An 18,962-nucleotide genomic window follows, 5' to 3' on the forward strand; every position below is an offset into this window, starting at 1 on the left:
AATTAATACATGTTTATTTTCACTCAAATTTAAATTTAAAATTTATATATGACTACACTTTTTTATGTTTAATTTATATTAAATAAAATAAGAATAATAAAATTCAACTCATAATTATTTAATCAATAAAATTTTAATATTATAATAAAAAATTAATTTAATCTAATAATTTAAATTATTAAATAAAACTCCAATACATCATTCATAATTCATGTTATTCACGGACACATTGGAATAGATTACTTAAGAATATTACCCCACCAATTTTGATAGTTCGAATCAACTAAATTATACCAATAAAATCCATCTGCTTTAATAACATCCAAATCCTCCGCAAGTACTTTCAAGTATTTGAAATGATACTATTTTGTTTTATCTCTTAAGTAATCTTATATCTTAAGAATAGGTTTTCGTAAATAGCTAGGTTCTCGTAAAGATCCACGGTTTTGAGAATATCTGGCACCCGGAGTCTCGGCTTGCTGGGGCATGTTCAATGGCTACATGACAACGTTAATGGGCAAGCATTTATGGCATTGCTGTCCGAGACAAGAACACGTTTACCTTGAAAAGAAATGCAAATTGACCACATCGCCTTGTCGACTCTTCCAGTCTGGGAGGTGATATGTTCAGGAGCTTGATTTTTCCAAACTATCCTCTATTTATTTTTTTATTTCAAAAACATTTTGGAAATTTTTTTATTTTATTTTATATTTTTAGTATTTTTTTATTTTTTATGTACTAATTTCAAAAATAATTTTTAAAAAATAAATAAAAATTATTTTAATATAATTTCTAATAAAAATATCTTAATTAACCCTTCCAACACTCAACTTCCCTTTAAGGTGCGCTAGCTAATACCTCAATCCTTCCTCCTCCTTCCTTCTTGTTTTTTTCCTGCATTGACTGTCTGAGAAAAGGACTGCCGCCCGCCATTTATCCGGTACCGCCGTCTACGTAGGTCGAGCCTCCTATGTGTCCCATTTTGCAGACTGCCGCCCGCCAGTGTATACACGAGACTGTACAGATAATGTTTGTCTGCATCCACTTTTTTTCAAATTACCCATTATAGTCCTTGAGATTCTCGACTCATCTATGCGCTAATCAGAAGGCGTTTTATATGGTTTCGAAAGCTTCAAGAACTGGTAAATATATAATTCATAGAAGTATCATGGCTTAACGGTTGTGTATCCATCCATAACTTGCTTCAATGAAACATCAATTCTGAATTCTTATTATTTTAGCTTATCTGGTTATCATATAATCGAGAATTAAGTGCCTGTTTATTGAGCTCGAAGCCCGGTGAGTCTCTCGACGATGGAAATGAACACATCCCTGATCAGTTGAAGAAATCTATAACTATATATTCCGCAAAATCTAAATTATATAACAATAAGCTATCACGTATTGGGATTTTAGTATGAAAGGAACGTTAATAGATAAAGCATTTCCCTGATACACATATAGGCTATAGCTAATCCAGGCTAAGTTCCCATTGATACACGCATGTATACATGGAAAGGAAGAAGAAGAAGAAGAAGAAGAAGAAGCGTGGCAGCTTCGCCGCCACTCCTTTCTTCCAATTCATTTGACTAGTTGAGTGCCACTTCGTCATTTTTTGCTGTATAGTGAATTTGAATGGAAGAATCTTGAATAACAAGGAAGAGAGAAAATGGCAGGTTCGTCATTTTCTCATTGATTGAATGTTTCATTGATGGAATGTTGAAGAAAAGGCAGGATAAAAAACGATACGTGCATATTCAAAAGAGTATGATGACGTGGTCTTGAGTAAATTAGAAAAGAGGAAGCTCATAACTCAATTAATCTTTCAAAATCTTGAAATTAACATAGAGGAACCCGTTTTTAACCATACAGGCAAAGCACTTGTTCATTAAAGTTTAATTTTCAAATTATAGAATAAATAGTACCCTAATTATTTTTAATTCTATACAAAGTCAAATTTTTTCATACTCTCAACTTAACTCTAAAATTAACAAAAAAATCATTGATATCTATTAAATTACCTATCATATTTTTAGTTTTAACACATTCAAGTTATAAATCCACAATAAATTTTATTAAGTGACAAATTAAATATATTATCTCTCAATATCAAATAATCTTTAAAATGTCAAAGAATCATTTTAACCCAATATTGTTAAATAAAATTCTAAAATATGATTTATATTATTCTCCAACATACTCTCTCAATTAAAAACCATTTGAACTAGAAATTTGTACTGATTTATACTATCTTATGCGTAGTTTTTATCAAATAAACAAGGATGTTGAGATTTAATCTCGTGATTACTAGATCATCAAGGCTCTGATTCTATGTCAAAAAATTATCTCAACCCAATAGTTTAAGTTGTTAGATAAGATTCTAAAATATAATTTATATTATTTTCTAATATAAAATATAAATCATATATTAATATAGTAAAATTATTATTGTAAAATAAGTAAAACACTTGAATATACAAATAACTTATAAATATTATAAATAAATTCTAACTTAAAATGTAAATGAGTTAGAATAAAAACGGATGAGTTTACTTACTTCATCATGAAATGAAACTTGATAAAAAATAAAACCAAGTCAAGGAAACTAACACTAGTAATTGCAGGCGAAAATTGTAGATAGGGGATATTCATGTAAGTAATTTATAATATCTCACATCAATTAATTATTTTTTTATAATGTTACTAAAATAATTTCCATAAGTAAACAACTGTTTTCCGGTGTTTTCATTGTTTTTTCTTTTTATTTTTCTGATAATGAACATGCATTTTCCAACCCAAAAGAGAAAAAAATGCTTATTTACAATCATTACCAAAAAAATGTCTTATTTATTTTGACTTTTCTTTAATTTATTTTGAGCATATATTCTCTCATATGGGCACAATACTCTTTAATAAATTTATATTTTTGTTGATTTCTTAACTTCTGATTAGTAAACAGGGAAGGGTGTTTAATTAAGTTTGATTATTTTCTAACTTGTCTCTTATTATTCTACTTCTCCTGTTTAGCCATATATTTTTTTAATTATGGCTAAATTATCTGTTAATTAATATAATTCTCGTCTTTCATCAGGAAAAAAGAAGAAGCAAGCCAACCCCTCATATTTTGTGTTATGGTCTTATGCGGATATTTTCATTAGAAGGTTTCTTTCAAGAAGATAAATGATGTCTAAAACTTTTAATGCAAACCGAGAAATCCCTCAAACTTTAGAAAACTTTGCCTTTAATTTGAAGGTGGATTGATTCCTCTACATTAATAATTTGTTTAACGTAAGCTTTATATTAATAACGTCGTTAATAATAAACAATAATTATACTAACAAACCAATTTTTTTGTTCTTTTTTTTTTGTCTAATTTGGAGCCAACCAACACTTGCATGCCATGTGTTGACTTCAAAATTAAAATAATAATAATAAAAATTCAAAGATTAAAAAAAAACTAAATTTCCCCTCTCCAATCGAGTTATAAAAATGTTAAGAAAAAAATGATTGTTAAATTAATTCAATGAAAAAACAAATACAACAACAACAATAATATAATCTTCATGTTTTTTTTTCTTGATCGTAATCTAAATGCCTATACATAGAACCTTATAATTGTGTAAAAAATATGTTTTCTCATTAAAATTTTTAAAATAAAATGACTATTTACCTCTTCAATAAAACAATAAAGTTTAGAAATTATAAATATTCTCCGAATTATCTAGATAAAATATTTATATTTATATTTATATTCTCTTATTCTATATTCTTAGAATATATATCATATAAAAGTTAATAACAAACATTATAGTCCCTAAAATCTAATGTTTATTTTTTTTATTTATTATAATTTTTTATTAAAAAATCATTAACTTAATTATTTGTCGCACGTGTGCAGCGTCACGGCGATCATCCACCATCCATAAAACAAATGGGATGTGGTGTGTTTCTAGCAAGATATGAAGAGACAAGGAATTCTTGTCTCTTATTAGTAGAAAATTTGAATGGAAGTCGTCACCTAATATTCTGGTAACTAGGAACCCTAACTGGTCTCACTTCATTGTTGGCTCCCAAGACTTCATTGCTTCTTTTCAATGTTCGGACCATTGTTTCTACAAGTGATAATGTAGCCTTTGCTTTTTATAATTCTTTTGTTTCAATGTCTAGCTAGGTGTTTTTAAAGTTTATTTGAACTGCAAAGCTGTTAATATAGTTTTCCCAAAAATAGATAACATTATTAAAGAACTATTTCTTAAGAATCATACTTCTATCACCAGCTATATATCTGCTCCATCAATTTTAAAGAATGAATTACTGTTTTGAATGTATGACTACTCATTATCTAAATAAACAATTAATAATTCTATTTCCGAGCATGTTGGATTCTAGAATTGCATCAAATAGGATATAAAATATCATCATTTAGCAAAATTCAAGCTGCACATTTTTCTTTTGGAAAACAGTTCCTTTATTCTTCATGCAAATGTCGGATGTTTAAATACTAATCACATTAAATGTACGTTATTATCTAATGATGAAGTTTCACTTTTTTTTTTTCTTGATGTAACAATTGGATTATAGGATGAATCCATTTCATGTGGGAATTTTATTATCCCTCCAACAAATAGAAAGGTATTATTAACCTCAGCATATACATACATACATACTTACATATATATATATATATATATATACATACATACTTGCATATATATATATATGTATGTATGTATGTATGTATTAAGGCCTCCTCTACTCACTCGCTGCCTATATAGAACCCCCAAGTAGCAGTTGCAAATTTCTGGTACCTAATAAATTAATTAAGAATAAATTGCTGAAAAAATCCAACTTTACCTTAAAATTGAAGAAATCAGTCCAACAACTTGAAAAATAAAATACAACCGCAACGACAATAATTGGTTTTCAAATGATATTCAACATGTCTTTCGCTGTCTCCCAGTCGTTCTCACTTCCAAGTAGTTGCACGCAATATAATAAGAAGGTAGGTCTTGGAGCCTCTGTCAGCTCCCAGCCCCATCTATCTATACTCGAATTCCCCTCCCCTCCCCGCCCTCCCTCCTTCCTTCCTTCCCTCCACTCTCATGTTGTACCCTTTACGTTAGAGTTATTTTCATTTTCATGGGGCATACAATGACTCCAAGTTAAAGTAAACGTACCCTTCAATTAATTTTCCAAGAAATCTCTTCCTCTCTAAAATACACCTTTGTTATTTAAACTAGTAAGCGAAAAGATTCTAACACCAAACTCCAAAAAACTTAACTTGGAATCCCTCCAACTGTAGACCGTTGCAAAGTCCACTCTTGCTCACACCACACGTCCTCCCCGTTTCCCTTGTCTACCTCTCCCTCTTTCTTTCTTTCTTTTCTCTCTGATTCTTTCTTATTCTCAACAAGGATTGATCATAAACCAAACCAGCTTTGTAGCTAGTCTTGTATGAATACTCTTTCTTGATCATCATGGCGATGATCACTTGCATGACTGCTTCTCTGAAGAAACTCGTGTCTTTGTTTCTTGTAATAACATTTATAGGGAAGAGTTGTGTGTTTTGTCATTTTGTGGTAGAGAAGAGTAACATAAGAGTGCTTTCTCCTCTGAGTTTGATATCAAAACATGACAGTGCAATAGGTAACTTTGGTATACCAGATTATGGTGGCTACTTGGTTGGTTCTGTTGTGTATCCAGATAAAGGAGCTTATGGTTGTCAGGCTTTTGATGGTGGTAAACCATTCAAGTCTAAAGGCTCTCGCCCAACTGTTCTCCTTCTTGACCGTGGAGGTATAACTAATATATTGCTCACGATTATTCTCTTGCCTCTTGAGTTTTCATAGATTGATGTTAATCTTGTGTAAATTTCGTTTCTTTGTTGAGAATTTGATTCATGGATTTCCTTTGACTTTGACTTCAGTCTGTCTGTAATCCATCTTTTTATTGATTTGCTTATTGATTCGTTAACAATTTGATTAACTCTTTCGTGGAGTAGCTAGTAAACCTGGTATGAAATGGGTTTTTGTTTGATTTTGCTCACACACTCTGCTTTCTCTCTTTCTCTTCAACTTTCTTATTAGCCCAGTGAGATTAATTTGTTATGGATTTGATTGATGGATCACTAATTATGGAATCAGCATTAATGGCTAGCTGTTTTCTGTTTTTATGAATAGCTTACAAAGGCATATTCAGTTTTTAGTAATGGATTGGAGTCTAGTTGTTTGCTTATTGCACTTGATTTTATTTGAATTTGGTGAAAGTAAATTGATGATTTAAAATACTATATGATCTTATGTAAATGTTACGATTGATGATTGTTCCCCCAAAGATTTGAATTCACACAGTTCAATGATGATAAGCTCAATCAAGCCCTCTGGATTTCACAAATCCTGGAGGTTTTGAGCTTTCTGTAATAGTTTTTGCTGATGAAATCAAATGTTGATCTTTCTGTTTTTCTTATTGCAAATGTAGAGTGCTACTTTGCCTTGAAAGCATGGAATGCTCAACAAGCTGGAGCTGCGGCAGTGCTAGTGGCCGATAACATAGACGAGACTCTAATAACCATGGATTCTCCAGAGGTGAGCAATGACGCTGACGGGTATGTAGAGAAGATTGGAATCCCATCAGCTTTCATACAGAAGTCATTTGGAGAGAGCTTAAAGGAAGCCTTGAAGAATAAAGAAGACGTGGTCATAAAATTGGACTGGAGAGAGTCAGTGCCCCATCCTGATCAGAGAGTTGAGTATGAGCTTTGGACGAACAGCAATGACGAATGTGGTGCTCGATGTGATGAGCAGATGGATTTTGTGAAGAATTTCAAAGGTCATGCTCAGATCCTCGAAAGAGGGGGATACACTCTATTCACTCCACACTATATTACTTGGTATTGTCCTCAGGCTTTCATTCTTAGCAGTCAATGCAAATCTCAGTGCATAAACCATGGAAGATACTGTGCTCCTGATCCAGAACAGGATTTTGGGGTGGGATATCAGGGGAAGGACGTGGTATTTGAGAACTTGAGGCAGCTTTGTGTCCATAGAGTTGCTAATGAGAGTGGAAGGTCTTGGGTTTGGTGGGATTATGTGACAGATTTCCATTTCAGGTGTTCCATGAAGAACAAGAGATATAGCAAAGAATGTGCTGAAGATGTTTTGAAATCACTTGGTGAGTTCTTTTCTACAGTATAGTATTTGCAGAATCCTGCTTGCATTAGTTTTGTGATGATTACAATCTATGGATGCAGATTTGCCTGTTGAGAAGATCGACAAATGCATGGGTGATCCTGAAGCTGATGTGGAGAATGAAGTGCTCAGAATTGAGCAGGAACTGCAGGTCATACTTGTCATTTGCTTTGCAATTTTCCGTTCCTGCAGTCCACATCGGCCTTCAAATAGTACCACTGCAGATTTCTTTTCTAAACTGAAATACATTGCCCTTAATTGCATGCTTGTGTATTTTCTGTATGTGTCTGTGTCTGGACATACAAAACACTGGTCGGCTCTTACTTTATATTCTGGTTTCTCGAATTCAGGTAGGACGAGGATCTCGTGGTGACGTTTCCATCTTGCCAACATTGGTGATTAATAATGTTCAATATCGAGGTTCGTCTTCCCGTTGTAAAGTGTAAATGAAATGCATTAAAATAGTGGGAGATTGTGTTTAAGCATGTTAAAGACTTGGGTTTACTATGTAGCTCTGCTTTCTTCCAATTCGCTATATAGCAAGTCGGTTTCAACACTGAATTTGATTCACTGTTTCAATTTTGGATTTTAGATCTTATAGATCACTTCCCATAACCCAAACCCCAGTTGATGATTTGTATGCTTTTAAATTTCATTAATTTCTTTATAACCTCTCCATTTTATGTTTCTGGCCATTCTAGTGGCACCAGGTTAATCATGATCTGCCCTGCCAACTCTTCGTTAGAAGTGTTTCCATATGCATAGGGTTATATAGTTTTTTTTCCTATGGGCTTATCTCATGAATCTTGATGTTTTGGATTTCTGTTTCCTTTTCCGACGTTTGTTGGTTATTTAAATTTTCTTCCCATCTATCGGAACTTTAATTTTAGTTAAAGGAAAAGACACAATATTCCCTGATTTTCACTCGCCTGTTGCCAAAATGTTCTATGAACTGGGATACCTTTTACAGTTACCCTCGTTATCCTTTTCGTGGAAGTTGTATATATATCATGGCATTATGAGTCTTTTATCTTGACTTTCTTTCTGTAGGAAAATTGGAGAGGACTGCGGTGCTGAAGGCCATATGTTCTGGATTTAAGGAGACCACTGATCCTCCAGTTTGTTTAAGTTCTGGTTGATGGGACATTTACTCTCAGTCTTTCACTCAAGATTGATACTTCACACTAGGGGAAATTGCTGATAAATTCTCTCTTTTTCCTTAATGTTTATTGACAGAACTTGAGACTAATGAGTGTCTCGAAAGGAATGGAGGCTGTTGGCAGGACAGAGAATCTAACACGACTGCTTGCAAGGTAATACAGAAGAAGTATTCCAATATGAGATTTTTTTAACCGCGTAAGAATTGCCTAGTTAAACCATTCTATATAACTTGTTGCTGTCCTTTGTGTTTTTTGTTTCACTAATAGTAGGATCTTGAGTTTGTTCAGGACACATTTAGGGGAAGGGTGTGTGAATGTCCAGTTGTGAATGGTGTTCAGTTTGCAGGAGATGGTTATGTGTCTTGTACAGGTAGGCTCTTTTCTTTGGCTATACGTTCACTAAGATTGGAAGTGCCAGTCCCTGTCTAACAATCTCAGTGAAGGAATGATATTCTGTTTCTTCTGTTGTGTTTTCAACCTTCTTACCTATGTGAAATAGACAATTGCACTCATATATAGGCTACTCACACAATTCTTTTGGCAGCTATTGGACCTGGAAGGTGTGCAATAAACAACGGAGGATGCTGGTCAGAAACAAGACATGGATTAAGTTTCTCAGCTTGCTCAGTTCAGTGATATTATCTTTCATCTTCTGATTACATTAATCCTCTTCCCTGTCGATAAAGTTCTTTTTTCTAAATTTAATAACTACCCTTGAACTTTTTTCGTTCCATCTTGACACAATTCCTTTCCATGCTGAGCAGAACTCCCAGCTATCTGGTTGCCAATGCCCACAAGGGTTTCGGGGAGATGGTCACACATGCGAAGGTGCTTATCTTCTATCAAATTGACTATTGGAACTGTTTCATTATATCACTCTCCATCTGCAACTTTTTATTTCTTGTGAAATATTTCTCAAGTAATAGTTTTCAACTTTGCACCAGATATTGATGAATGTGCCGCGCGCACTGCTTGTCAATGTGATGGTTGCTCCTGTAAGAATAAGTGGGGTGGATATGAGTGCAAATGTAAGGGGAACCTGATTTATATAAAGGAGCAAGATGCTTGTATTGGTAAGAGAAACAATCTCAGATTAAAATTTTTAGATGACCTCTTTTTCTGCAGGAGATGTTAATGGCATCTGTGATTTGATATAGATGCCGGTCAATGACGAGGTTCTATTTATAGTTTCCAAAGTAAAACTGGCTCTTTCATTTGAATGTTAATTTTTCGCATTACCTCGTTTAAGTTCAGTTGTCCCCAGCAATATTCCATTGAATCCACTGTTTAGGTATTAATCATATCAGGTTCATTTTCTGAAACTTCGATATACTGATTAATTTTATATTAGAAGGTTTTTCTGCTACATAGCAATCCTTTCTGAGTGGTGTCTTTATGCTTCATCAAAACTTCCATGATTAGAAACAAAATGCTATGAGTATGAGATAGTCAATCAGCAATATCATCCAAGTTTAATCAAGTAAAACCGAGGGCAAACTTGTCATCAATTATTTCCTGTGAGATATTTTGACCTTTGTTTGTCAATTCTGCAGAAAGAAGCGGATCCAAATTTGGATGGTTCCTCACCCTTGTGATCCTTGCTGTTGTGACTGGAGCTGGCATTGCTGGTTATATATTCTACAAATACAGGCTTCGGGTATGTCTACATACATTCAATATATGGACCAGCCTTTTCTTGTCTATCTTGGGTTATTGATTTGTATCTTTACTTGCAAGAAATGATGTAATCATCCAACATTTTCTCTTTCCAATGGCAGTCTTACATGGACTCGGAGATCATGGCTATCATGTCGCAATACATGCCACTTGACAACAACCAGAACAATGAAGCTTCAACCGAAGCCCAGCCACTACGGCATGGCACAATGGTGTAAGGTAACAAGTCCTTTTCTCGGTGGTTACAAATTCTGTCATTTGTCTGAACTTTGGTGTCAAAATTTTCTGCAACCTGACTCCTCACTTTGCTTTCTATTCACAGATACAAGAACTAGAGCAATCAGTCTTGCAAAGAATGATACCATTAGAAGGGCGGATAGCGTTGCTACTGGATGTAAATTTTCATAACAAATGGCAGCTCTTATACACAGCAGAGAGAAGTCCAGTTCTCCTGCTACCATACGGTTTTAGAACGATACTCTTTTTCATTTTTATAGAAGAATCAGGTGATTTTTTTCCTTCTGTACAGAAAAATAGCTGAGATCATGAAGATGTTGCTCCAAAGATGAATAAGAACACGTAAAGGTGACTAATACATATACGATGAAAAGAATAAATAGATGAAGGATGTCTAAAAATGAGATGCTGCTCTGTATTAAGAACATTAAGACCCTTCAACAGTTGCTATGTGCAGAGAATAATTGATGCTGTGTAAAGGAAAGTTCTGTGGTCTATAAATTAAAAACGACTATATTTTGCAATTTGCCATATTGAGATGTTTGCTCAAATGTCCTGTTGGCAGTACTGTGAAGCTCAAGTAATTTTATGACCAAACATCAGCAGATAGCGCCTCCTTTCATGGTCAGTTCACGACTACCTTGCTGAATTTTCACGACAGATCTCCTCAGTCTAATCCCTAATCTGGGGGGTATTTTTACCTGAAGATAGAAAGAGTAAAATCCATGCCCCATAGAAATGGCTAACTAAATTTTATAATGCTCTCGTTGAGAGTCGGACTCAAACGGGTGCTCTAACCAACTGGGCTACGAGAGCTGCTTGAATCTTTGTTTATTTACAATATATTAGTAAGAATCAACAGAGAACAGCATCTCTGCAAAGTATAGCAGACCAGAGGGCAGGAGGGTAGTAGAAGCACCATTGATGAAAATGAAAACACACCCTCTCCCACTCGTCTTCTTTACTAAATTCACATGAACTTCGAGTAAGGCAAGCATAGTAAAATTAGGTTTCTTTTGGTATGATTCTTGCAAATTGATTTAGACCTTGTTTCTTTCGAGGAAACTACTCTTCTGAAAAGTAGTTTTTAAGCATTTTCATGATGCTTGGTGAACTATAAAAAGAATTTCGAACAAAAGCAAAAATGATCTTTTTCCCATTTAAAAAGTGTTTTCCTCCTTTAAATTTCGGAAAACACTTTTATGTTTTTACACGTATAATACCTTATACAAATCTTACTTTCCTTGTCTTCATATATAAAAACTGAAATTTCTAGCTCTTGAGTAATACTATTAATTAATTTGGTTTTTTCATTAATTTAAAAAAAATTATTTTGATGTTTTAAAAAGAAAATTTACTTAAAAAAAATATTTAACAAGGTTATATATCTATAATATTATATTTAAAACATTTATGTTAGATATATATTTATACTTTATAAAATAAGCTATATTTAGATGCAATATATTCTTTTTTTCCCCATAATTATACTTTTTATACCTTACAGGTTCCTTTTGATATGATTTTTTAAATTAATTTAAGCTTTTTTAATTTTGAACTCATTTAAAAATTATTAATTTTTTGGTTATAAATAATTTTTAAATTAAGTTAAAAATTCGTTAGAGAATTAGGTCAATATTTTAATTTAATAAAAAATTAAAATATAAATTAGAATTCCAACTTAATATATCAATCTTCAAAAAAAAAAAAGTTGCTTCTTAAAAATCCTTTGAAACTATTTTTTTGTCAAAGGTTATTTATAAAAACATATTTTAAATTATATTTTTCGTAAGTCATAATTAAAAGAAAATAAAGACAACGGGCTGTAAGAAAAAGAAGAAATGAAAAGTGGATAACGTTTTTACTTAAGTTGAAAGAATCAACACAGGAGCGCGACATGGCATATCTATTCTAGTGCGAGAGTGAGAGCAGCATTTTCAGAGCAAATGGCCTCTACTGCTCCTTTACATCACCACCTCAGTCACTGCTTCTCCATCTCTCAGGTCCCCTCTCTCTGTCTCTCTCTCTCTGTCTTTGCTGCTCATATATTATTTATTTCTATGAATTGACTAGCAGCCATGTTTATGTGAAAGAAACAGTGTAAAGATAAGGAGGTTTTATTACAGCATGGATGGACAGCAAGACCACCACCCAGATATTCATTCTTCAGAAACAGGGAAAACAGCATTAATCTTACCACTAGTGTCAGCAGACCCATTAAAGCCTTTTCAGTTGATATACCTTCGTATCCTCTCCTTCAACCTCCTAAAGTCGAAGAAGAGTCTGACTCTGAGGTACCCAATTTCACTTTCTTCTTCATTTCTTATTCTCCCTTTAGTTTCTGAAATTTTAAATGATTTGTTCTTGAATTTCTTTACTTTGTGCCTATTTTATTATTTTTGTTAGAAAGCATACAAATTTAGATTCCATGATAAGGTATTTTTTGTTTTCTTTTATTTCCCTCCACTTCTCTTCTAATTGGCAAATATTTCACACCAGCCCTTTTAATTGAAATGTTCGTGGTGTTCCCCTCTCATGACAGTTGGAACCAGCAGACCCTGATTTTTATAGGATAGGTTATGCTCGAAGTATGCGTGCTTATGGAATTGAATTTAAGGAAGGGCCAGATGGATTTGGAGTTTATGCTGCCAAAGATGTTCAACCACTTCGACGTGCAAGGGTGAGTAGCTTCATTTCATCATAATTGTTATAATCTAATTCGTAGCAGTAGTACGTTATCTGTCTTTTTTCCACGCAGCAGTGTTTGTGAATGCTTCTTGCTTTGTATCTGTTATCAATCAACTTGTCACTGTGTGTATTCCAATACAATGTATTCGGATCTTGGTTTGTTCTTCCACTGAATTCTGAAATGGACTCCCCTTTGTGAGTTTTCTGATGTGTGATTCTGTAAGTGAATGAACAGGTGGTTATGGAAATCCCAATAGAGTTGATGTTGAATATAAGTAAGAAGCTCCCATGGATGTTTTTTCCAGATATAATACCATTGGGTCATCCAATATTTGATATTATTAACTCAACAGATCCAGAGGTAATATTTCCATGCTATTGGGGTTTTATTTTCTAATTTTAAATGCTAATTTGATTCTTCAATGATGATTTTTATGTCATTCTATTCCATTATGATCACTGCTTATTGTTTATTCTTTATTTCATTCATTCAGTTGGTTGATGGGATGATTCACTTACTTTATGACATTCATTTATCTTTCTGTTCTTTATCTGTGTTCTTTCCTTGTACTTATCCTAGGTATCTCTCTGTGCCAGACAGATTGGGACCTGCGGTTAGCATGTCTTCTTTTATTTGCATTTGATTGCGAGGATAACTTTTGGCAGCTATACAGTGACTTCTTACCTAGTGCGGATGAGTGCCCCAGCTTGCTTCTAGCAACAGAGGTGTGTGCAAGTATTCCATTATTCATGATTGGCATCAAAGACAGTGACTTCCAGCTTTCATGATCCATTTGTTCTACTATTCATTGATGCCCATTATTTAGTTAAACCAGCAATTACTTCCAGAATTGGTCGCTTCCGGGCATCACCTACTGCCAAGGTCTTCCTTTTATATTTTGATAGAACTTCTGCTAAGACTAGTCCACGTAGAGTTCTAATGTCTGTTTTGGGAGTACAACTAAAAAGCTGAGCCTCAGCCAGAGGCAATGAGAGTGAAATTCACTCTAATCAATGTTAGGGCCCATGCCTCAAACTTCTCCTCAAATTGATTTTTGATGTGCATGCTTAATGTGCAAATGAAATGTCCGTTTGAATCTTTGATGCTTATCTCTGATGTTTCTTCAAGGTGATAGCACGTACAATACAATCTTTTGAGAAAGCTATGGCTTAAAACTTTTTTAAGTTCTTCTGTATGCTATAATTTACAATTCAAATTTTAACTTGTCATTGTAGCATGTCAATCTCTTTGTTCTTGGCCTGTGGAGTTCTTTTTATATGCTCTATTATATTGTCATTTAAGCCACACCAAAGCTTGAGAGTTAGCTACCTGCACGCTTATTATTGTCAAGGGACATCTGATTCTAATAGCACTTGAAACTATACTATTGGTACAGGCTTTTGTCGATGGTAAGATTTAAAATGAATAAAATTGTTATCAAATTGGAGTCACATTGTTCTGAAAGGCCTTGGCAGTGCTTTGTTCCTAATCTGTGTTTTCTGTGTAAGCTATTTGCTGAACAAAAGCATCAGTAACCACGTTTCTCATTTCTATTTCCAAATATGTGCTACAGGAGGACCTTTTGGAGCTCCAGGATGAGAATCTTGCATCAACTATGAGAAAACAGCAACTCCGAGCCTTGGAGTTTTGGGAAAAGAATTGGGTATAAAAACATCTTTCTGATAAGAACTAATGCTGTTGCTTATCCTATTTTCATCATATAAACTGCCAAAATGTTATCTCGTCAATAACATCTTGTTTATGCATGCAAACCACTTAGCACTCTGGTGCTCCACTCAAAATAAAGCGCCTTGCTCGTGATCCTGAGAAATTTATTTGGGCAGTTAGTATGGCACAATCACGGTGCATTAACATGCAAATAAGGGTCGGTGCTTTAACTCAAGATACAAATATGCTGGTTCCTTATGCTGGTAAGCTTCTATCTTTTAACACTTCTCTGAGTATTTTACCTAGTATAACACACTGGAATACCATTACAAAATTATAACCATAGAGACTTGTTTGCATTAAACATATCCTTGTGTTTCCCATTGACACCTATTGACAAAATGGTTGCACCTCTAATATTGATAAATGACTTATCAAGCTATGTTTCCTGCACACTAAATCCTAAACCATTTGACTTAAAATTACTTTCAATTACCTTTTTATCATCAGATTTACACAGTACGGTTTTAATTTAAGCTAGTTGCTTCATTGGAGAGAGAGGAGAAATCAGCCCATGTAAAATGTGAAGCCACCATTTCATCTGTTGTTGACCTTTATTGCAAAATTATGAGGTGCATTATCGCTTTTGGTGCTTGAAATCTGTTTCCACTATTATATGCACACAATGTAAAATATTTTATTTTATGTCGAAGAAATTACATAAGCCTGTCATTTAATCTCCGCAAAATGAGGATGCACTTAATTTTCGCCTAGCAATATTTTCACAGCATCTTCTTCATAGGAAAAATAAATTAATACAGCCAATATAACTTTGGTAGAAGTCGAGTCGTACTAGTAGATTGACAAAATCTGAAAATATGGTTTTATTTTCCAATTTTCTTTCTCAACAGTCATATTTCATGGCAAAGTTTAAGAGAATGGCATGTCTTCTTGAACTATATGTCAAGTAAAATGTATGTCGATTTTTCCCCTAATGTTAAAGGTCAATTGTATAAGCCATCTTTCAGATATTTTTCAATTTGAAATTTCCCATTCTAATCCTTCAAAGTATTTTGCAAAAGTTTAATGCGGTATCCAGTACAAGTGACCCATTGTAATTTGCTTCCACAGGGACGTCAGCAAAATTTAACAAAATTTAGAAAAAAGGTATCACATTAAAATTGCATAGTTGAAGATTCAAAATTAGAATGTTTGGTGGTTTAACTGTTCATACAATCAACCATAATGCTAACGCTAATTCTTAATGAGATATGGAACATACAATCTTTGTGCAATGAGATGGTTTTAGTAAGTTACATGGAGAAGTTTATGGAGAATATGTGTCTGCAAAGTAATGATGTTATACCTATTTTTGGTCATAAGTTCCATGACTTGTTCTTGGGATCAGTTGATGTTTCTCTTTTCCTGAATTCTGGCCTTAAAATTTTAGTATTTACATCCTCCACATTTAGATTTCCCTTTATATCTCCATCACCTTTTGTAGAATACTAGGGCTTTGCCTCTTTTGTCAATTTCTCCAATATCTACGCCAGGTAAATCTAGTGATATTTTGCAGACATGCTAAACCATTCCTTCGAGCCAAACTGTTTTTTCCATTGGCGATTTAAGGATCGCATGCTTGCGGTTATGATAAATGCCGGGCAACAGATAAGGAAAGGAGAAGAGGTATGATTCTGTATATTTTTCCTAAATTTTGATTTTTATTCTTAAATTGGTCTGGTATCTCCATCATGGAAATGCATACACAACACTTATTGTTGGAAATTGAAAAACTATGCTAGAATCTGTGTTTGGAATTACATTGGCATGAGAAATTCATTGCTCAGAAACTTTAAGATTTTGCTATCCTTATAATTCCATATTCAGTGTCACTGCTTTTTTTATTGGATAAAATCTTAGTACAACCGCTCATGAACATTACTAAATGTTGAGATTTTCTTTTATAGGATCAAGTTGTGAAAAGGTCATAGCAGCTTTTGTAAATAGAAGCATTGTGTGATGTTATGGTCCCTGCCCATACTCATTTAATTGTGTAATTCAAATTGGTTACTTAGTTAACTTCTTATGAACATCCTCGATACTTTTTTTGCAAGTTAGAGAATAGAATTATGTGCATTCTTAACTTGCTCCAGTATGGATATGATCCTGTTGGTTTCATAAATTTTGTACAGATGACTGTCAATTACATGAGCGGACAGAAGAATGACATGTTCATGCAACGATATGGTTTTTCATCGCCAGTGGTAATTTTCCCTTAGCACCATCTAAAATGAAGACAGTTATACTGTAGTTTACAGCATGATGGGCTTGGGAATTTATTGTTTCAAACCACCAGAATCCTGGTTTAGATTTAGTATTCTGCTTATTATGATAATTTTGTAGCATGAGTGTAGGACCATTTGTTTGAGAAAGGTCTTTTTTTTTTCTTTTTTGTCAAGTCATAGTGGAATTGTTTACAGAAGTATTCAATTGAATCAGGATCTTTGTATTTCAACTTATAGGGAACATTTTAATGTAATGGGCGGTTACTTCTATTCTTTTCTTAAAGTTATTCTTGTATGTTTGCTAGTCCTTCAAATTATAATCCTGTACTCTCATTCTTTGGCCTCAATGCCCCAAAGAATTAACACAAAATGTTGTCTTAATGTTTCAGAATCCTTGGGATGTAATCCGATTTTCTGGCAATGCACGCATACATTTGGATTCTTTCCTGTCAGTCTTCAATATATCTGGCCTGCCTGAAGAATATTGTCATAACAGTACGGGCTGAGTATTTTTCTTATATTCTCTGCACCAACTTGCTGTACTTATCATTTCTATGGATGAACTCTAGCTGTTTATCAAAAATGTTAAGATGAAAATTTTCTAGCAGGTCTGCTATCCAAAGAGGGAGATGCTTTTGTTGATGGAGCTGTTATAGCAGCAGCAAGAACGCTGCCCACTTGGTCAGATGGAGATCTGCCTCCTGTCCCAAGCATAGAAAGGAAAGCTGTGAAGGAGTTGCAAGAAGAATGCCAGAAGATGCTAGCACAATTTCCTACAACTTCTAAGAAAGACCTGAAAATACTAGGTAAATTATTGAAACTAATTGGATGCTTCACACCAATTGGATTCTTCTGCCACCTTTGAGCTTTGCAAAATATCTTAAATTTAGGTGCTTATCATCCTGAAAATAATTTCTCAAAGGACTGGAGCAGTTGGTCTTCTCTCTAAGTGCTAGATTTCCCTATCAGACAGTATCCTCAAGTCGTGACAATAGAATGATTGGACTGATACTTGATATGTTAGGATTGACCGAATGCACAATGTTCAGGGATATTCTGTTCATTTTGATCTGTTCAGTTCGTAAAACTTATTAAATTTCAGAAGTTCAGATTATGGATTCCTTGTTTTGGAATCTTGAACCAGCTTCTGTACTACTGGAAGATTTTAGTACCAAGCATGGCTTTTCTCGGTAAAACTAATTCTATTTTTCTCAATCATAACAGATTCTATGCCAGAAGCGACGAGGACCCTCGAAGCTGCAATCAAGTATGTTTTTATATGATACTGTTCTCAGTACATTTGATTTCGAAATTCTTTTCGTTTCAAATAAATAACCTGAATCTACACAGGTATAGACTGCACCGGAAGTTGCTTATTGAGAAGGTCGTCCAGGCATTGGAAATGTATCAAGAGCGCATACTGTTTTAAGCATGGAGTTTTCCTTTCCAATTGAGTCATGACAATTTTGTTATACATCTCTGATGCACCAAATGGCGAAAGCATAGTTCATCAACTGCTTTTCATGCGCTGTAGTCGTCCACGTTCCCGCATTCGGACATGATCAAAAATGTGTGCAACTATGTCTCGATCTGGATTCAGGCCATGAATGTAAATGGGATTGGTAATTAGCATTTGCAGCTATTAACCAACCTCAATATTGGATTTTATCAGAGTATAACCACCGTGCTTTGATCCCTTTGGATGCAATTGACAAACTTTTGCTTGCAGAAAATCCATCAGAAACCAAATCAAAATGCCTACAAGAGTTGGGGGAGTCGGTTTATCTTGACCTAATTTTGGATGTAATCATATTTGACACTTTTTTACGATTTTTTTTCTCGGAATATTACCTTATAATCTCTTGTGTGGGCCAATACCTGTTTTCAATTTGAAAATATAAATTAGTAGAGTTGTTGCTGCGGGGGTAGCAAGGAAGCTTTGAGAGCAAATTATAACATAAAATGCTAGTAAAATGTTTGTGTATTTACGTGTCATTTTTCAGAATTTATTTTATTTTAATTATATAATAATTAAAATAAATATTCATAAGAAACACAA

General features: G+C 33.9%; 2 protein-coding genes across 3 annotated transcripts; both read left to right on the forward strand.

The window, feature by feature from the left end:
* Positions 1-5,070: 5,070 nt before the first annotated feature.
* Positions 5,071-10,804, forward strand: VSR6 (VACUOLAR SORTING RECEPTOR 6). Its single transcript, XM_011024008.1, has 13 exons — positions 5,071-5,796; positions 6,478-7,170; positions 7,250-7,338; positions 7,538-7,607; positions 8,238-8,321; positions 8,424-8,500; positions 8,636-8,717; positions 8,892-8,974; positions 9,112-9,175; positions 9,292-9,420; positions 9,901-10,004; positions 10,126-10,243; positions 10,347-10,804. Exons 1-12 carry the CDS (start codon positions 5,478-5,480, stop codon positions 10,240-10,242), a joined length of 1,911 nt encoding a protein of 636 aa, XP_011022310.1. The 5' UTR covers positions 5,071-5,477; the 3' UTR covers position 10,243; positions 10,347-10,804.
* Positions 10,805-12,116: 1,312 nt separating this feature from the next.
* Positions 12,117-18,758, forward strand: PTAC14 (plastid transcriptionally active 14). 2 transcript variants are annotated; one of them, XM_011024009.1, is made up of 13 exons: positions 12,117-12,264; positions 12,361-12,555; positions 12,804-12,941; positions 13,185-13,310; positions 13,547-13,675; positions 14,524-14,613; positions 14,731-14,881; positions 16,195-16,304; positions 16,811-16,882; positions 17,293-17,398; positions 17,509-17,709; positions 18,128-18,170; positions 18,254-18,758. In XM_011024009.1, exons 1-13 carry the CDS (start codon positions 12,208-12,210, stop codon positions 18,330-18,332), a joined length of 1,497 nt encoding a protein of 498 aa, XP_011022311.1. In that variant the 5' UTR covers positions 12,117-12,207; the 3' UTR covers positions 18,333-18,758. The 2 variants fall into 2 exon arrangements, with proteins under 2 accessions (XP_011022311.1, XP_011022312.1); XM_011024010.1 differs by having other exon boundaries at positions 17,512-17,709.
* Positions 18,759-18,962: the final 204 nt, after the last annotated feature.

This window comes from Populus euphratica, unplaced genomic scaffold, assembly GCF_000495115.2.
Source record: "Populus euphratica unplaced genomic scaffold, PopEup_1.0 scaffold4.1, whole genome shotgun sequence".
Lineage (NCBI taxonomy): Eukaryota > Viridiplantae > Streptophyta > Magnoliopsida > Malpighiales > Salicaceae > Populus > Populus euphratica.